The sequence below is a fragment of the Pleurodeles waltl genome, chromosome 1_1 (assembly GCF_031143425.1).
Source record: "Pleurodeles waltl isolate 20211129_DDA chromosome 1_1, aPleWal1.hap1.20221129, whole genome shotgun sequence".
Taxonomy (NCBI): Eukaryota; Metazoa; Chordata; class Amphibia; order Caudata; family Salamandridae; genus Pleurodeles; species Pleurodeles waltl.
In genome coordinates, this window is record NC_090436.1 from 851,836,855 (window position 1) to 851,858,192 (window position 21,338).

A 21,338-nucleotide genomic window follows, 5' to 3' on the forward strand; every position below is an offset into this window, starting at 1 on the left:
TAGCATGTGGCTGTGACGCTATTCAGATGTATTGGTGAGAGGTGGAGGATGCAATACAAGATATGATAGAGCAGAACCTAACGCTCACCCCAATGATTGTATTACTGGGATACACTCAACAGATAGAACCCTGTTACCAGAAATTAGTGTCTTTAGCGCTCTTCCTGGCAAAGCAAAATGGGATGGGGGAGAGCGCCTACATTTAAGGAATGTCTGACTGATTTAATATATTGCAATGCTCAGCTATATCTATAGGCAGAAACACTCCCTCCAAGTTCCAGGCCTAAAGATATCTGGAACTCCCTGTGCCATTATCTGCTGACGTGATCAACTGCCTCCCAAACACAGCTGACACAGGACACTACCTAATAAGCAAACTATCTGTATAGTGGGTAGGACTAACGGTTTGTTACAGAGACATAATAGATATGAGTGAAATACTCCTCATGCGTAACATGAACACAAGAATGCAGCAGGGAACAATGTTGCAGGTGAAATTATGTTGCATTGTATACTGTACCTCTACCCGATATTATGTATTTGTGTTTCATGAAACAATTGATTGCGGTGTTGTGTATTATAAGCTGTGACAAAGTTTGGAGTACTGCAAATATACACAAAAAGGACTTTATGGACTGTCTCATCGTGACCAATTGATATTAAGATATGAATAATCTTATGTTTGTAGCCCGTTTGGGCCTATGTTTATACAGTTATGAAAATCACAAAATCCATTTTTAGAAAAAATCTATATGGCAAACTATGTACCATAGGGAGTTTCTTAAAATTAACTAAAATATATGTCCACAATTGCCAACAGCATAGCGGAGTTACATACACAAGGTTGGAGACTTGGGGACTAGAATTACCCAGGAAGCCCGTCATCAGTTGCACCTGATTTGGGTGGCCAAAAGCACTCTGAAGTGCATCTCTTTGTCCCTCAGTGCAGAAAGGCTAGAAACTTGGGGATTACAAGTAGCATCTTGCACAGTGCCCGGGGGCGGTCCCTGTCATCACCTGCACCTGATTTGTGTGGCCAAAAGTGCTATAAAGAGCATCTCCTTATCCCGCAGCATAGGACACAGACGAGCCGTGCCCATCAGTACCAGGAAGAGGCAGGGCAACTCCCCTTGGCCCAATCCCAGAACACCGCTGAGCTGGTAAGACTTGAACAATATTTAGAACTGGAGCTTTTGCTTATATCCACTTTGCTTCCTATTGGCCTAGAGCACTGTAAAAGCCACCAGTATTGAAGGGTTTCTGTCCTGAGCAGTCTCTGTGGTATCGAAGGAGATTGAATTGGCTGAAATGGCTTTCCTTATCAAGGAAGGACCTCCACCTGAGTGAGCCACAAGCTTTTAGCCCAACGGAGGCTTCCACCTCCAGTCACAAGATTTCGTCCACAGTGAAAACAGGTGGAGCTATTCATGATGAGAACCAGGGGGCCCTTCCTCCATTATTAGGGGTGTTATGCTTGTGGGAGGCTCCCAGGTGGAAAATAATCAGCCACGTTCCCCTACTAGCTCTAGCAGAAAAGAACTGGAGACATTTTTATCATCTCAGGGCCTGCACATAGAACTTGAGGTGGTGGCAGTGGGCAAAGTTGACCTGCCAATGTTTATGGGCAGGAATTGCTCTTCCATTATTGGTTATATCTATGTATCCACCAATTTATCTGATCATATGGGGTCTGGTTAAATTGTCCAAATAGAATTTGGCAACCATAACCCCATTGAAATCAGTTTGATTATGACATTGGTAGTGGATCCTAAAAGTCAGCCAGAACTTCGTAACCTGCAGGTATCCACAGACAATTTAAAAGTCTGCTGGAGTCTGGTTTTCCCCAGGCTTTCACCAATCTTAAGACATGTGCTACAATCAGTTGGAAGCAAGCTCAAACTTCTTTGTTAGCTTATCCCGGAAGAAAGGTTAAGCACAGAAATGGCAAAAAATTCCAAACCCTACACAAACGTTGGCCAAAATTATGCAGAGGAATTTAGATTTATTTTTGGTTGTTTATCTGACGATTATTGTAATGGGGAAGGGACTATAGTAGACTCATTCTTGGCTCTCTACATAAACATTAAAATTGACCTTTCTAAGCTGATAAAGACACCAAACAACAATCACCCTACACAAAGATTATTTGATCAAAAGTGCTTGGGTGCTAACCGATCGCCTTCAGAAGGCCCTAACTGCTTGTCCAAGGGGTCCCATTGTGGTGACCAGTTTGTGTAAAAAGTACAAAGTAGACATTAAAAGACAGAAAGTGGAGGTGATCAACCAGCAAGTGGAACAGCCTAGCACATTCATCGATGACCAAGAATAATAAGTCTTTTTGGGATTCTATTTCAGCCTTGAGGTCAGCTAACAAAATGGAGCTGCCAATTAATTGTTATATCACCATAGAGGTGTGAGAGGCACATTTTCCCCAAATTTATGATGCAAGAAATGTATCCACATTTGCATGTATGACAGTTGAGTCTAATGCCATAGTGGCGGTGACATTACATGAAGTTTCAGATGCAATACAGCATATTGCAGGGGGTCAGGCACCCTGTCCGGATGGTATTTCTATAAACCTGGAACAATGTAATGGCAGATTATGGGCACCCCTGCTGACTAATATTTTCAACAATTTAGAAGGTGCATCCTTACCAGATTCAAGGGCATCATCCACAATTGTACCAATTTTTAAAAAGGGCAATTGATCCTTACCCAGTTGCTATCATCCAGTCTCTCTCATAGATATTCCAGCTACAGTTTTTGGGAGAGTTTTATAAAATAAGATCATGGAGTGGGTGGAGGATAATAAGATTTTGAACCCATGCCTCTATGGTTCTCGTAAACATATTGGAATACAGGAGCAGTGCCTGAACCTCAACTTAATAGTGGGTAAATACACCATGGCGAATAGCACGCCCATGTGCTTAGCGTTCGTGAGCCTAACCATGACATTTGACTCATAAATCGGTCAAGGTTATGGCAAATATTATTGGAAATGCGGATGGAGGAGCTGCTGGTACATCTCTTGGCATCCAAGCACATGAATACAAAGGCTAGAGTGAGATTCAGTTAAAATGGAGAGCTAACAGGAGACATCCATATTGGGTTGGAGTGCAACACGGGTGCGTGCTTGCCCCTTTGCTATTCATTATCTATATAAACAAACTTTAACATCATGTACACCAGATGTTCCGAAGTTTTGTTATATGCAGATGATGCAGACCGATTGGCAAGCACGCCCAGAGCCCTGCGAGTATTGGTTCATTAATTTGTGGAATTCATGGGTACCCTTGATCTGTTGACTAATTTTTCCAAATCTTTTGTCATAGCTTTTGGTCCCAAGAGTATTTCACTCCTGAGTATCTCTGTTGGTACAAACCTCATATTCACCATTATCACATTTTCTTATTTTGGGGTGGTTTTTAGTTCCTATGGCTCATGGATACCTAACATAGCTGAGTGGAGAACCATGTTTTCTAGGGCAGTTGGTTTGTTTTTCAGCTTGACGTCCACTCCCAGGGTTTGAGCGAGTGCTCCTATGCTGCAAATTTAATCCATGCAATGTGTACCAGTTGTTACCTATGGGGCAGGAGTCTGGGGCATTAAGGACCCAACAGCTATTCAAACAGCTTCTGTTGAAAGCTTTTATCCATGTTTCTTTACACCTCACATTTTATTTTTCATAATGAGTTGGGGCTAAGCTGGATGAGTTCAAATTTGCTCCCCTTGCTATGGGTCTCGATTTGGAAAAATGATGAAGCGTCATTAACAAGAGGTATAATGAAGGATTGTTTAGCATGTAACAAATGTCTTGGAATCCCCTGGTTAGCATTTGTAAAAAAATCTTTGGATGCTATTGGTGTTCCCCAGGCTTTCACCAATATTGAAACATGTGCTACAATCAGTAGGAAGCAAGCTCAAACTTCTTTGTTCACTTATCCCGGAAAAAAGGTTAAGCACAGAAATGTCAAAAACTTCCATTTCAACCTATGTGTTAGTGAACCATGAAAACATCCTGAGTAATTACCAATGTACTGGGAGAGGCAGATGGGAATGCTCTTTATTTGTTCTGTTTTCGGTCAGACAGTAAAATATTTACTTTGCTTCCCATTAGGTTTTCAGCACAGTTTAGAATCGTTTGTTTGCCCATCCAATAACACATTTAAACAGTTGATGTTACATTTCACTTTTTTCTGTGGTTTTAATCAGAAATATGCTAAAATGTTTTAATGCCTTTTATTAAGTCTAGAAATGTGATGCAATGCACTCAGTTATTACTGTTTTTTTTAAAACAACTTCATGACAACGAAACATGTTTTTATGTAAGCTTGTTCTTACGGGCTGTCATACCCTATAGACACTCAATGCACCTTGATTGAGCTACTGTTTTCTATTTGCACAGAAGTAAGCACGGAACAATGTAATATAGCAGTGTATAAAAGCATTTATTATTTCAAGTAGGCTCTTTTATATATATGTTTTTACTTCCTACTCTTTTAGATGTATATGATCGTTTTAACCATGGGTGTATTACAATTTTTTTATGATTGGGCTTTGGTTTTTATATGCATTATTGTTAATTCTGTACTTTCATGATTACACAACAGTTGAATAAAGTTTTTTGATTGATTGATTCATTCATTGACACCAAGTGACAGTTAAAACATTAACATATTATCATAGTAGCCTGAACCATTCTGAATGTAAGCACTACACCCTCCTGATGTCTTCTTATCTCCCTTGATTCTGAAGCAATTCTGCTCACCTAAACAGACTAAATGGTTCCTCCAACCTTACCTAGACAATTTTTGAAGGCTTGCTCGCTTTCCCAGGGAATGCTGACTGCAAAGCTAAGGCTGTAGGCAAGGATTGTACTGTGAGAGGGGCTCACCCTACTATGTCCCATTAAGGGTAAAATATACAGTTGCTCAAGACTTGGGTCACTGGTGTGTAAATAATGGCTTGGACCTTGGTTTTGTCCTAGGAATCTTAGGAGTGTGACCCACCCACCTTGAGAAGAAACAGGCTTCTATTTGTGCCCTATCTCATCCAAAATGTGTCACCCGTTTACTACATCTCAAGATTTGTATTAACTCCTCTTTACTGAATCAACATCACATAGCCTGTCCAGGCATGGGATTTTTGAAGATCCTTTCCCTGCTCCTAGGGAGATCCATCATTGACTAGAATCGTAGCTTTTTCCTCTCCTCACCTGGATGATTGAGAGTGGGTATGTTGGAAAGCTAACATCTCACATCTTCTTTAGCTAGTTCCCCCATCATATTCTCACATAACTGAATGACTTTCAAACCCCTGCTCTAATATTTACTCAGCATTTGCAGATGCTCACTCACATACAGAAACACAGTCAATTTGGCCCCACAGTCACTGTCAATCATATTTAGATTCAACCAACATACACTGCAGGCTTACCCTTCCTCATTGAGGCAGATACGCTCCCTCATATCCTGGGCCAAGTTGGTGTTTCATTCCACCAAACAGCACATTCAGGCTGCCATGCACAAACTGAAAAACCTGTTCTACCAACTCTCTTATTTTCATCTGTATGCATAGGTCTCCACACCTGACAAACATTACCTGGGAGAAAAACAGTTGACAAGCGTAATCCCTGTCATCTTTGAAAAAGAAAGAGTGTACTAAAACCTTTGACAAAAAAAGAATATTGCCAGCAACTCTCTAAACCTGTGAGCAGATGCTAACATGAGAAAACCCCTCACATTACCTTTTATTATTACAAAAAGTCAGAATTTCAAATGAGTATTCAAAACAACATTCCATAAGGCGACCAGTATCGCAAACTTTTATGTATGAGAAAAAACTGCTGACAAGGGTTGGACTGTGAGAGTTTGCAGAGTGTGGACACCTCCCAGACTTGGCAAAAGTTCATAAATTGTTTGCAGGGCTATATGTCAAAATATTGTGCGTAAAAATATTGTGCTCCAAAAATAAAATAGCTAACATATCAATCACCATAATATTGTGAAAAACAGTTACATTTAGCAGTTATGGTTAGCTATGATAACCATAATTCATGCCCAAGTCAAGTACTATTCATGACCTCACATATGACATCACTGATGGTATGTTAGTTGACATCACTGATGGCATCTCAAATAACGTACTCAATATACTCAATGATATTACTACAGGCATTAGTTGCGATTTCTCTAATCACATGGAAGATGTCTTTATTATTGAGTTGCAACATATTGGAGAGTGTCTTTGCTTGCGCTAAAAGTGTTTTTACTATGTATTTGTTATATACAACTGCATTGTATATGTCTATACACTAAGCAGTTGCATAGGTCGGTGTCACTATTTTGTAGTTGTACAGCTTTGTATATGGTTATTCTATGTTAGTGGGTGGTACAATTATAATGCTATATCTGTTCATGTTTGTAAAAGTTTGAATGGCAGTATGTTTCTTTTGCGGTTGTATTTCATACTGCATGTGCCATCACATGACACTGGTTGTGTGATTATTATACCTGGCGAGGTTGGCATGAGATGGATAAGGGGTGTTGCAGCAGTGTGAGGGTCCTAATTGTTACAGTGATAATCCAGCTAAAGATTGACCCCCAAATACATTTGACCAACATATGGCGGTCAAAATATCATGACTACAGAAATATTGTTGCACAAATATCAGAGGTAAGAATATCACTTTTGCACTTTAAAAAAAAAAATATTGAAGTAAAAAATGCTTTCCATGTCATTTTAATTATGTTTTTATTATGTTGTTTGGAAATTATTTTTCACATATTTATTTCAAATTATAAAACTATTTGTTTATAATTTATTTAGAGAAGAACAAAACATAAATTACATTTTTGAATCTACACATTCTCAATGTATAGGCATTGCATACACAACAAACCCATAATGTTAGGATAAGCGATGTAAGTCACTGTTGTCTGTGACAGCCATACATACATGCGTGTGTTTCTTACAACAAATGCAAATTTGGCAAGGGATCCACAAATATATGTACATAGCCAAACATCTGCAAACTGTGCACATACATAAGCATGACATAGGCAATGATTAGTTTGCATGTCTATCTCAATATCATTGAGATTCAGTCCATGTGCTTTTTTTATTACAAAAACACTGAAGAGGAAGAGTAAATATTTGACAAAAATGTGCATGTTCAGTTAACAGAACCCTGCCTGTAAAGTTAAATACTTTAAATCCCATAACATGATGTGTATATATAAATTAATATGACAGGAAATCGTAGCCAAGAGATTTGGAGCCTGATAATAGAGTTAAGCGATATCCAAGTGCCATTGGATATAATGGCTTTGTAATATGTGGGACAGGTTGCCTGTCTTGTTTTTATGGAGTAGCCTGTCCACCAAACTCTAAATCAGGCCCTTTGTTGACAGTATATATACAATACAGTAAATTAATGAGGAGCCACACTGTACCTGTGAGGGTCTCTTGAACTAGGTATGATTTTTGAACATTCTCTTTTATAGAAGACTCCTTCAATCCACGATTTATGCGACTGAAAGAAAAATAGGAAGTCATCAATTTTAATACAGTGCATACAGAGAAAAATATAACAATTGATATGGAAGTGGTTAATGTGCTGACTCCAAAAACACTCGTCGTCACAATGAGGTTTAGAACTTCTCAATTTTGGAGCATTTTCTTGTGGTGACAGAGCAGATCTAATATCTGATAAAATGTTAGTAAATAATATGGGTGGACATAAAGCCAAGTTACCTGTGACATAACTCTCTAAGAAATGTTCAAGCATGGGCTAAAAGGGAATAACAAAATGGCACACAACTCTGGTGCAAAAGCTAAGAAACTGCATTTAATAGGAATGACTGAGTGCCTGATTTAGAGCTTAGTGGATGGGATACTCAGTTACAAACGTGATGCATATCCCATACACAGTATTACATGTGTCATGGGATATACTGAACTTGTAATACAGCAGAAGGGATATCCATCACGTTTATGAAGGAGCATCCCATCCGCCAAGATCTATATCAAGTACTACGTTTTTAAACAAAGGTTACAGCAAAGGAACAACTTGTTGAAAGGCAGGTCATTAATGATGGTGCAGATGGTACAGGGATATGCCCTTCACTTTTTGGATGCAGGCAGGAACATTCCTACTTGAGCAAAGATGACCACTCTTTTATCTGAGCCCTCAAATACAGTAGGGTATCCAGTGGTCCACTGCATGCAGATTAGCAGCATGAACATTTGTGAAGATTTTCCTTTACAAACTTTGAAACTTTTTTCCCAATACTTTGCAAATTTCAAAATGTTTCAGAAAAAGACCAGCATACCAAAAACAGAATTTAAATCAAAATCTCCCTTGCTAGTCACGCTACCACACCCTAAACACTAGTTTAGAATGCATGTTAATTAATGAGAGAGATGCACAAGCACTTGCACCCGTGATTTCTGAGCTTGTAAAAAGTTTAAATTAAACCTGATTTTAATCACTAAAACCTGGTTCTCCACATCCTCACCTCACTTTTAACTTCCTTATCCCCCAATGGTTACAGTATTATTCACAAAGACAGGAGCTACACAATGGGAGGTGGCATTGTTGTCATAGATAAATCCATCTGGAAATGTGGAATCACAGATTCCCTTTCTTACAATTACTTTGGATTGGTATCTGTAACAGTCAGCTTGAATATTGTCCTGGGCGCCATTAACATCCCATGTAATAGCGACAAAAATCTACTTGTTACAAAACTTACAGAAGAAACTTACATGACCTCTCCAAACATATTGAAATTCCAGTGCATAAAGAAGAAAACCCTTGACCTCTATTTCTCACTCCCTAGAACAAATAAACATCTGCTAGCACATGATTCTTCATTGGACAGACCACCATACACTTTCACTTCACACGACAAATATTCAGATCTACAAATCAGGACAAGCAAAAACATTAACATTTGAAGAAGACCTTTAAATCACTTCTCCATTCTGCGGCATTCAATAGATTTGAAATCTATGGCTAGTGCTCAAAAATCCTCTATCAACAGAATATCTCACCACTGAAAACAAACTTTCATCACTGAAAACTATCAACAATTTGCCCACCTTCTCTCAAAAAGTATTTAAGGAAAGTCATTTTGTTCCAATGTTACGTATAAAGGCTAAAATCAAGCAGAATAACTAGAAACCTGATAAGATTTGGCATAAGCAATAAACTTCTGAAACTCTGTAGGGTCTGAAAATACATAGAAAACTTCACAGAGAAAAAAATTATGTCACACATTCCAATTACTTAAAAACAATGAATCCTCAAATTGACACCACAGCACTTTTCGGATTAAATAATCCTCAAACCCAACTCATAAACCCCCTCCTCAGCTCCAATTGCTACCACTATTTCTGAATCTTTCTCAGACAAGATCTTAAAAACACACTGTTAGACCTGACAGCCTTAGGGTAGTCACCCCTAACTTTTTGCCTGCCTCCCTCCACTTTGTGTACACTGTTTTTGCTGGTTTTTAGACTCTGCGCACATTACCACTGCTAACCAGTGCTAAAGTGCATATGCTCTCTCCCTTAAAACATGGTAACCTTGAATCATACCTGATTGGACTATTAATTTACTTATAAGTCCCTAGTAAGGTGCACTTTATGTGCATAGGGCTGGTAGATTAAATGCTACTAGTGGGCCAGCAGCACTGGTTGTGCCACCCACTTAAGTAGCCCCTTTTCCTTGTCTCAGGCCTGCCATTGCAAGGCCTGTGTGTGCAGTTTCACTGCCACCTCGACTTGGCATTTAAAAGTACTTGCCAAGCCTAGAACTCCCCTTTTTCTACATATAAGTCACCCTTAATGTGTGCCCTAGGTAACCCCTAGAGCAGGGTGCTGTGTGGGTAAAAGGCAGGACATGTACCTGTGTAGTTATATGTCCTGGTAGTGTAAAACTCCTAAATTCGTTTTTACACTACTGTGAGGCCTGCTCCCTTCATAGGCTAACATTGGGGCTGCCCTCATACACTGTTGAAGTGGCAGCTGCTGATCTGAAAGGAGCAGGAAAGTCATATTTAGTATGGCCAGAATGGTAATACAAAATCCTGCTGACTGGTGAAGTCGGATTTAATATTACTATTCTAGAAATGCCACTTTTAGAAAGTGAGCATTTCTTTGCACTTAAATCCTTCTGTGCCTTACAATCCACGTCTGGCTGGGCTTGGTTGACAGCTCCTTGTGCATTCACTCAGACACACCCCAAACACAGGGTACTCAGCCTCACTTGCATACATCTGCATTTTGAATGGGTCTTCCTCGGCTGGGAGGGTGGAGGGCCTGCTGTCACACAAAGGACTGCCACACCCCCTACTGGGACCCTGGCAGACAGGATTGAACTGAAAGGGGACCTGGTGCACTTCTTAGCCACTCTTTGAAGTCTCCCCCACTTCAAAGGCACATTTGGGTATAAAACAGGGCCTCTGCCCTACCTCAGCAGACACTTGCTGGAGAAGAAACCTGAACCAGAAACTACATCCTGCCAAGAAGAACTGCCTGGCTGCTCAAAGGACTCACCTGTCTGCTTTCTACAAAGGACTGCTGCCTTGATGTTGGCCTGCTGCCTTGCTGAACTCTTGTCTGGCTGTGAAAGTGCTCTCCAAGGGCTTGGATAGAGCTTTCCTCCTGTTCCCTGAAGTCTGAGTACCAAAAAGACTTCCCTCTTTCGCTTGGACGCTCCGTGCGTCGAAAATTTCGACGCACAGCTTGTGCCGCGGCGAGAAAAACGCCGCACACCGACGCTGATCGACGCAACGCTCTTGGGACGACCGAAAATCCGACGCACGGCTTCGCAAGGACAACGCCGCCCGACCTCTAGAGGAGAAATCGACGCGACGCCTGCCGTGAGATCGTAATTTCGACGCGCAGCCCCGCAGAACGACGCACAGCCGGAAAACAAGCAGGAAAATCCACGCACAGACCCGGGACATCTGGTAATCCCCGCGATCCACGAAAAGAGACTGTCCGCGCGCCGGAAAACGACGCCCGACTTCCCCGGGTGGAAAATAACGACGCAAGTCCGTGTGTGCTGAGGAGAAATCGACGCACCCAACCTTTTTCCACACACTAGGGTGGTTATTCTAACTTTGGAGGAGGTGTTAATCCGTCCCAAAAGTGACGGAAAAGTGACGGATTTACCACCAGCCGTATTACGAGTCCATTATATCCTATGGAACTCGTAATACGGCTGGTGGTATATCCGTCACTTTACCGTCACTTTTGGGACGGATTAACACTCCTCCAAAGTTAGAATAACCCCCCTCTTCTTTTGTGGCCCTCTGAGGAGATTTTTCCACTCTAAACCAGGTACTTGTGCTTGAAAGAGACTTTGTTTATATTCTAAAGACTTAAGACACTTTATATCACTTTTCAGTGATATCTCTACAATTTCCCATTGCAACTTTATTCTTTTTGACCTACAATTATCCTGATAAATATTATATATTTTTCTAAACACTGTGTGGTGTATTTTTGTGGTGCTATATGGTGGTATTGTATGATTTATTGCACAAATACTTTACACATTGCCTTCTAAGTTAAGCCTGACTACTCGTGCCAAGCTACCAGAGGGTAGGCACAGGATAATCTTGGATTGTGTGTGACTTACCCTGACTAGAGTGAGGGCTTTTGCTTGGACAGGGGGTAACCTGACTGCCAACCAAAAACCCCATTTCTAACATTGGTGATCAGCGGTGAGGATAGGACTTGTATTTGTGAAGTGACATACAGTAGCTAAGTATTTCACTACCTACCCACAGTTGAAGGTCAACTTGGTTTTTATCTCTTTTTGCAAATCCGTTTTTTCCTGACAATTTTCAAAAACTAAATCCTCACTCAACATGTCTCTGACTGGGTCTCAGACAGGGGACTTTGACTTAGTCCAGTTGGATACATATACGGTCAAACAACTAAGAGGATTCTGCAGGGCATTGAGGGTACCCACCCAAGGGGCCTCCAGAAAGGAGGACTTTCAAGTGGCACTGAGGGCCTGGGCAGAAGCCCATTTAGAGGATGATGAGGAAGAGGAGCCAGAAAATGGCCCCTCAGAGGAATTTTCACTATCTGTGGATGGTGTTACCACTGCAATTGTGCACCCTTCCAGACCAGGGAGCACTGTCTCTGTGCAAAGCCTGACCGCAGAGGAAAGGAGAGAAGAAAGGGAGTTCCAATTGCAAATGGCAAAACTGAAAATTGAGGCTCAACAGGAGGAGAGAAGGGCAGAAAGAGAAGCCAAACAAGCTGAGGCTGAAAGAGCAGCCAAACAGATTGAAGCTGAAAGAACAGCCAAACAGATTCAAGCAGAAGCTGAAAGGGCAGCTAAACAAGCAGAAGCTGAAAGAGCAGCCAAACAGGTGGAAGCTGAAAGAGCTTTGGCTGAAAAGAAACTATTGTTGGCTCATGAACTGAGTCTCAAGGAGCTGGAGATCAAGGCAAGACAGTCTGAATCCAGCAATAATGGTGGCAGCATACTGACAGGACCTGCTGGAGAAAAGAAGGTTCGTATACCCAAAAATGTGGTGCCCAGTTTTGTGGTGGGAGATGACATAGATAAATGGTTAGCTGCTTATGAAGTTGCACTAAGGGCTCATGAGGTTCCTGAAGGGCAATGGGGGGTAGCTATGTGGGGTTATGTACCGCCATTGGGGAGGGATACACTCCTCACATTGGATCAACCTGATCAAAACACATACCCACTTCAGAAAGCCATTTTACTTGCCAAGTTTGGGCTGACCCCTAAGGGATACCGTCAGAGGTTCAGGGACAGCACCAAACAAACCACACAAACATGGGTAGATTTCTTTGACTTCTCCAGTAAGGCACTGAATGGATGGGTGCGGGGCAACAAAGTAGCTGATTATAAAGGTTTATATGACTTGATTCTAAGAGAGCATATGCTTAATACTACTTATACAGAGTTGCACCAGCACTTAGTGGATAGCAAGCTGACTGATCCCAGGAAGCTTGCTGAGGAGGCGGACCTCTGGGTTAGCACCAGAGTGTCCAAGAAGGTACCTGGGGGGGACTCCCACAAAGGTGGTCAGGGTTCCCAACAGAAGAAAGAGGGGGGAGATAAACTTGCAGATAAGGAACTCTCCAAAGGCCCCCAAAAGAATCCCCAGGGAGGGGGTGGCAACCCTTCCTTTTCCAAATTTGGGAAAAAGCCAGGGACATATGACAGGTCAGGGAAACCTAACCCCAAATGCATGGAGTGTTACCAGTATGGTCACTATAAAGGCGATCCCCAGTGCCCCAAGAGGGCACCGTCCACTACCGGACAGGCACCTGGGTTGACTAGTGTAGCGCTCGGGGGGAGATGGACCCAGATAGCTTTGGGGAACAGGTAGAGATTTCCCTAGTGTCCCTGGGAGAAGGAGAAATGGTGCCCAAGGTCCACATGCCCAAAAATACTTCCAAGTACCGGCAGTGGGTCACCATTGATGGGCAGAAGGTGGAGGCTCTGCGTGACACAGGAGCCAGTATAACTACTATCAAGAGTCAGCTGGTGTCAACAGAGCAGATAGTACCTAATACATTCCACCAGGTCATAGTCGCTGACAATCGCGAGAGTCACCTACCGGTGGCTCTGGTTCCCTTTGAGTGGGGGGGGGTCTCTGGTACTCTGAAAGTAGCTGTGAGTCCTGCCATGCCTGTAGATTGTCTGTTAGGCAATGATCTTGAGCATACTGCTTGGAAAGAAGTGGAACTCAAGTCTCACCTGAGATGTTAGGGTTACCTGAGTGGGTCTGCATGACCACACGGTCCATGGCTGACCGAGAGGGAAGTCAAGGGCATCTGGAGCCTGGAACGATGGCCCAGAGAGCTGCCAAGAGGAGGGACCAGGGGCACGGGAAACCGGCCCCAGAAGTTCCCGCAGTGGCTGACGGGGCTCCTGAGGAGGAGGCTCCCGAGCCAACTGGGGAAGACATTGCCACCCTAGGTGACTTACCTGAGCTTGCTGGCTGGCAAGTTGAGGGTGGACCCACCAGGGAGGAATTCTGCAAGGTGCAGAAAGAATGTCCCACTCTAGAAGGTCTGAGGAAACAAGCCTCAAACCAGGCGGCAGGTGACACCTCTGGCGATCACCACCTATATTGGGAGAATTATCTCCTCTACAGTGAGCGTAAGGTTCCGGCCTTTGGGGCAGCACGTACGCTGGTGGTCCCCCAATGTTACCGAACCTTCCTACTGGGTCTGGCTCACGACATTCCCCTGGCAGGACATTTGGGGCAAGGCAAGACCTTTAACAGGCTTGTCACCCACTTTTATTGGCCCAAAATGAGGACACACTCAGATAAATTCTGCAGATCTTGTCCTACCTGCCAGGCCAGTGGTAAAGCAGGAAAAAGGGGTAAAAGCCCCCTGATTCCACTTCCTGTCGTTGGCACCCCCTTTGAAAGGGTGGGCATCAACATTGTTGGTCCCTTGGACCCCAAAACTGCCTTAGGCAACAGGTTCATCCTGGTTTTGGTGGACCATGCCACCCGTTACCCAAAGGCAATCCCTCTGAGGACCGTAACTGCACTGGTGGTGACCAGAACTCTGATGGGGATATTCACCCGTGTGGGATTCCCCAAGGAGATAGTGTCTGACAGAGGCACTAACTTCATGTCTGCATACATAAAGTCTCTGTGGGATGCGTGTGGTGTAACCTACAAGTTCACCACACCCTATCACCCCCAGTCTAATGGCCTTGTGGAGAGATTCAACAAGACCCTGAAAGGCATGATTGGTGGCCTCCCTGAGGCCATGAGGCGTAAGTGGGACGTCCTCTTACCATGCCTTCTCTTTGCTTACAGAGAGGTCCCCCAGAGGGGGGTAGGGTTCAGTCCCTTTGAGCTTCTCTATGGGTACCCTGTCAGGGGACCCTTAAGCATTGTCAAGGAGGGATTGGAGAAAGCTCCAAAGGCACCCCCTCAGGACGTGGTCAGCTACATGTTGGCCCTCCGCAACCAGATGACCCGCTTCTGGAAAGAGGCCCAAAGTAACCTTGAGGCCAGTCAAGAGGTAATGAAACACTGGTATAACCAGAAGGCCACCCTGGTAGAGTTTCAACCTGGAGACAAAGTGTGGGTAATGGAGCCAGTAGAGCCTAGAGCTCTCCAGGACCGCTGGTCTGGCCCATTTGAAATCAAGGAGCGGAAAGGGGAGGCCACTTACCTAGTGGACCTCCAAACCCCTAGGAATCCCCTAAGGGTGCTCCATGTGAACCGACTAAAGGCTCACTGTGAGAGGTCGGAGATCAACATGCTTCTGGTCACAGATGAAGGAATGGAAGAGGAGAGTGAACCTCTCCCCGACCTCCTCTCTGCCCAAGAAGGTGATGGGTCAGTAAGCGGGGTCATTCTTTCTGACTCCCTGACTCTAAACCAGAAAGGAGACTGCTATGAGCTGTCGGAGCAGTTCTCCCCCCTGTTCTCCCTTACTCCTGGACTGACCCACCTCTGTGTTCATGATATTGACACCGGTGACAGTCTCCCTGTGAAGAACAAAATTTACAGGTTGTCGGATAAGGTGAAGGCCAGCATCAAGGAGGAGGTCTCCAAGATGTTGACTCTAGGGGTTATCGAGAGATCCAGTAGTCCCTGGGCCAGCCCAGTGGTGTTGGTCCCTAAGGCTACTGCCCCAGGTGCGAAGCCAGAACTCCGGTTCTGTGTGGACTACCGGGGTCTCAACTCAGTCACACGGACTGATGCTCACCCCATCCCCCGAGCTGATGAGCTCGTTGACAGGCTGGGCGCTGCCAAGTTCCTGAGTACGTTTGATCTTACTTCGGGGTACTGGCAGATCGCCCTGACTGAGGGGGCTAAGGAAAGATCCGCATTTTCAACCCCTGATGGCCATTACCAGTTCCGGGTGATGCCGTTTGGATTGAAAAATGCCCCGCTACCTTCCAACGGTTGGTTAACGGGGTCCTAGCTGGCAAGGATGCCTTCTGTGCAGCCTACCTGGATGACATAGCTGTCTACAGTTCCAGCTGGGAGGAACACCTGCTTCACCTCAAGGAGGTGCTTCAGGCCCTGCAACAGGCAGGCCTGACCATCAAGGCTAGTAAGTGCCAGATTGGGTAGGGTTCCGTGGTGTACTTGGGATACCTAGTGGGTGGTGGCAAGGTGCAGCCACTCCAGGCCAAGATTGAAACTATCAAGGCTTGGCAACCACCGGGAACGCAGACTGAGGTGAGAGCCTTTTTAGGCCTCACAGGATACTACCGCAGATTTGTCAAGGGCTATGGTACCATTGTATCACCCTTGACAGAGCTCACTTCCAAGAAACAACCTAGGTTGGTGAATTGGACCGAGGCTTGTAAGAAAGCCTTTGACGCCCTGAAGGAAGCCATGTGCACGGCCCCGTGCTCAAGGCCCCTGACTACTCCCAGGAATTTATCGTACAGACAGACGCTTCAGAGCATGGCATAGGGGCAGTCCTAGCACAGCTAAATGAGGAGGGCCGAGATCAACCAGTAGTCTTTATTAGCAGAAGGCTATTACCACGGGAACAGAGGTGGAGTGCTATTGAGAGAGAAGCTTTTGCTGTGGTCTGGGCACTAAAGAAGCTAAGACCCTACCTGTTTGGGACTCACTTCCGGGTCCAGACAGACCACAGGCCCCTCAGATGGCTCATGTAGATGAGGGGTGAGAATCCAAAACTCTTGAGGTGGTCCATTTCCCTACAGGGGATGGACTTTACGGTGGAACATCCCCCCGGGGTTGACCACGCCAATGCTGATGGTCTCTCCAGGTACTTCCGCCTTAGCGATGAGAGCTCCCAGGAGGTCGGGTAGCTCTCCCCACTTTCAGCTGGGGGGACACATGTTAGACCTGACAGCCTTAGGGTAGTCACCCCTAACTTTTTGCCTGCCTCCCTCCACTTTGTGGACACTGTTTTTGCTGGTTTTTAGACTCTGCGCACTTTACCACTGCTAACCAGTGCTAAAGTGCATATGCTCTCTCCCTTAAAACATGGTAACCTTGAATCATACCTGATTGGACTATTAATTTACTTTTAAGTCCCTAGTAAGGTGCATTTTATGTGCATAGGGCTGGTAGATTAAATGCTACTAGTGGGCCAGCAGCACTGGTTGTGCCACCCACTTAAGTAGCCCCTTTTCCTTGTCTCAGGCCTGCCATTGCAAGGCCTGTGTGTGCAGTTTCACTGCCACCTCGACTTGGCATTTAAAAGTACTTGCCAAGCCTAGAACTCCCCTTTTTCTACATATAAGTCACCCTTAATGTGTGCCCTAGGTAACCCCTAGAGCAGGGTGCTGTGTGGGTAAAAGGCAGGACATGTACCTGTGTAGTTATATGTCCTGGTAGTGTAAAACTCCTAAATTCATTTTTACACTACTGTGAGGCCTGCTCCCTTCATAGGTTAACATTGGGGCTGCCCTCATACACTGTTGAAGTGGCAGCTGCTGATCTGAAAGGAGCAGGAAAGTCATATTTAGTATGGCCAGAATGGTAATACAAAGTCCTGCTGACTGGTGAAGTCGGATTTAATATTACTATTCTAGAAATGCCACTTTTAGAAAGTGAGCATTTCTTTGCACTTAAATCCTTCTGTGCCTTACAATCCACGTCTGGCTGGGCTTGGTTGACAGCTCCTTGTGCATTCACTCAGACACACCCCAAACACAGGGTACTCAGCCTCACTTGCATACATCTGCATTTTGAATGGGTCTTCCTGGGCTGGGAGGGTGGAGGGCCTGCTCTCACACAAAGGACTGCCACACCCCCTACTGGGACCCTGGCAGACAGGATTGAACTGAAAGGGGACCTGGTGCACTTCTTAGCCACTCTTTGAAGTCTCCCCCACTTCAAAGGCACATTTGGGTATAAAACAGGGCCTCTGCCCTACCTCAGCAGACACTTGCTGGAGAAGAAACCTGAACCAGAAACTACATCCTGCCACGAAGAACTGCCTGGCTGCTCAAAGGACTCACCTGTCTGCTTTCTACAAAGGACTGCTGCCTTGCTGTTGGCCTGCTGCCTTGCTGAACTCTTGTCTGGCTGTGAAAGTGCTCTCCAAGGGCTTGGATAGAGCTTGCCTCCTGTTCCCTGAAGTCTCAGGACCAAAAAGACTTCCCTCTTTCGCTTGGACGCTCTGTGCGCCGAACATTTCGACGCACAGCTTGTGCCGCGGCGAGAAAAACGCCGCACACCGACGCTGATCGACGCGACGCTCTTGGGACGACCGAAAATCCGACGCACGGCTTCGCAAGGACAACGCCGCCCGACCTCTAGAGGAGAAATCGACGCAACGCCAGCCGTGAGATCGTAATTTCGACGCGCAGCCCTGCAGAACGACACACAGCCGGAAAACAAGCAGGAAAATCCACGCACAGACCCGGGACATCTGGTAATCCCCGCGATCCGCGAAAAGAGACTGTCCGCGCGCCGGAAAACGACACCCAACTTCCCCGCGTGGAAAATAACGACGCAAGTCCGTGTGTGCTGAGGAGAAATCGACGCACCCACCCTTTTTCCACACACCTCTTCTTTTGTGGCCCTCTGAGGAGATTTTTCCACTCTAAACCAGGTACTTGTGCTTGAAAGAGACTTTGTTTATATTCTAAAGACTTAAGACACTTTATATCACTTTTCAGTGATATCTCTACAATTTCCCATTGCAACTTTATTCTTTTTGACCTACAATTATCCTGATAAATATTATATATTTTTCTAAACACTGTGTGGTGTATTTTTGTGGTGCTATATGGTGGTATTGTATGATTTATTGCACAAATACTTTACACATTGCCTTCTAAGTTAAGCCTGACTGCTCGTGCCAAGCTACCAGAGGGTGGGCACAGGATAATCTTGGATTGTGTGTGACTTACCCTGACTAGAGTGAGGGCTTTTGCTTGGACAGGGGGTAACCTGACTGCCAACCAAAAACCCCATTTCTAACACACACAAATGCATAAAATCAGCCAGAGATACAAATGTTCAGCTAAAACTTTCAAAAAGAAATATTAAGGTATGGTCAACATTTTAAAAAATGACAAACAAGACATACGCAAGATCATTGTACAACAAACCCCTCATCATGAGTGGCTGATCATAGCTCTCCAAACTTTCTAAAACAATGTGCTCAAGACATTGCTCAACCTATTCTGAAAATACTAAGGCCCTCATTATGACATTGGCGGTAAATTCCACTTACTGACTTACTACTGCAGCAGCAGATATCTGTTCACCATATTATGAAACACACACACCCATCCATCAGTATTCAGCCACATACACAAATCTTCCAGCCCAAAGGTCAGTGATAAACTGGCGGTATCAAAACCGACACTGTCACCCCAACAGAACAACGCCCACCACGTTATGACCCACCAATCACCACAGCGGACATTCAACGGCGATAAACCATTGGCAGTACATACCACCTTGCTCAAAATGGACACACACAAACAAAATAAGACCACACTGGACAATTCAAACAACACACACCTGACACCCATACACACACCACACCCCAACACCACTATAAAGCACACACCCACATAACCCACATTACCCACAACCCTCTACGATTACAAACCATTGCCAGCAAAGAGACACCAAGACCACTGACACAACTAGAGCCACACACTATTCACACCTTTGCACCACTCACGCACTCCACATCACACACCCCAACACATTACCCAACAGACCCTCACCACACACATTACACAACACCCATGGCACCACAAGGACACCACTGTTTCACAGAAGAGGAGCTAAGGGTCATGCTGGAGGAAATTGTCAGGGTAGAGCCACAGCTATTTGGAGCACAGGTGCAGCAGATATCTATAGCTAGGAGGATGGAGCTATGGTGGAGAATTGTGGACAGGGTCAATGCCGTGGAACAGCACCCAAGAACTGGGGATGACATCAGGAAGAGGTGGAACGACCTACGGGAAAAGGTACGTTCTATAGCAGCAAGACACCAGCTCCCTACCCAGAGGACTGGCGGTGGACCCGCACATCCTCCCTCACAACTCACAGCATGGGAGGAGCAACTCTTGGCATTACTGCATCCTGAGGGCCTGGCCAGAGTCGCAGGAGGACTGGACTCTGGTAAGTCAACTCTCCACTATTATCACCCCCCTACTTACATGCCATCACACCCCCTCACCCCCATTACTCCACTACATCCCTCACACCCCACCATCACCAACCACTCATCCCAATGCCAAGCCCTGCATGCTGTACCAATGCATGGACACCGCTCACAGGCCTGCATAGGTACTCATCACTAAAGCATGCACACCCCAGAGAATTAACTATCCCACCATACATTAACATACACAAGTGAAAGCAGGCAGGGCAAATCCAACCATAGAGGGAAAGCCATGGACGTACAATATGTCAGACACAGAAACTATAACACATCATTTACATCCCCAGCCAATGTCAACGGAGAGGAGTCCTCCAACTGAAGAAGTTCACAGTGATGACAGCAACTCTGATCTTCAGGATCTGGATGACCTACCTGGCCCATCAGGGACCACTGTACAGCCGGTTCCCCAGGCCCAGTCACACACCACCACAGAGCCTCCCCAACCTGGAAACACCACACACAGCACCCACCCAGCGTACCTATACCTCTTGTCCCCAGGACACGTCAATCATCAGTGTGTCCACCTCTACAGAGACTAAAGGGCACACCTCGCCCCCAAGACAATCAGGGACCTGGGGTCAGTGGCAGTGGGCACACGGTTCAGGGGACAGAGGCACAGGCCAATAGGAACACTGAGAGGACTGCTATGCGCAAGGAGGAGGACAGGCCAGGGAACGGACACTCCAGGAGGCATTCACCGAGATCCTGGGATCCTATCAACATTCCCAGGACATGATGGGCCAGATACTGGACAATGTGCAGGAGAACAGGCGGTTACAGAAGGGACAGCACCAGGGGATCAGGGAGGATTGCAGGCCATTAACAACACCCTGATGTCCAGAGCAGGGGTGCTGGCAGACATGGCCAACATTATGAGGGAGGCAGTCTCACACCAGTGGGCCCCTGCCACTAGCCAAACATCTGAACAGCCTTCCACCTCCGCTGCCGCTAGTGACCAGGAGGCCCCGCCACAGGACTCACAGGCCACCAGCACCCCTCCCCCTGCAGAAGGTGAACCACCCCCCAAACATTCTATGCAATTCAGAAAGAAGCCAGAGACACTTGATGTAAAGAAATGGCTCCCTGTTGCAGTTACCCCCCACTTTTTGCCTGATACTGATGCTGACTTGACTGAGAAGTGTGCTGGGACCCTGCTAACCAGGCCCCAGCACCAGTGT

At 45.2% G+C, this 21,338-nt stretch overlaps 1 protein-coding gene across 1 annotated transcript in view; it reads right to left on the reverse strand.

Annotated features, from left to right (window-relative positions):
* The window catches only part of TRPM6 (transient receptor potential cation channel subfamily M member 6), a 1,083,502-nt gene that overhangs the window by 833,020 nt on the left and 229,144 nt on the right, over positions 1-21,338 (reverse strand). Inside the window, exon 2 of the mRNA XM_069229129.1 lies at positions 7,458-7,537. Within this exon, the coding sequence (XP_069085230.1) occupies positions 7,458-7,537 (80 nt within the window). The remainder of the gene's footprint in view (positions 1-7,457; positions 7,538-21,338) is intronic.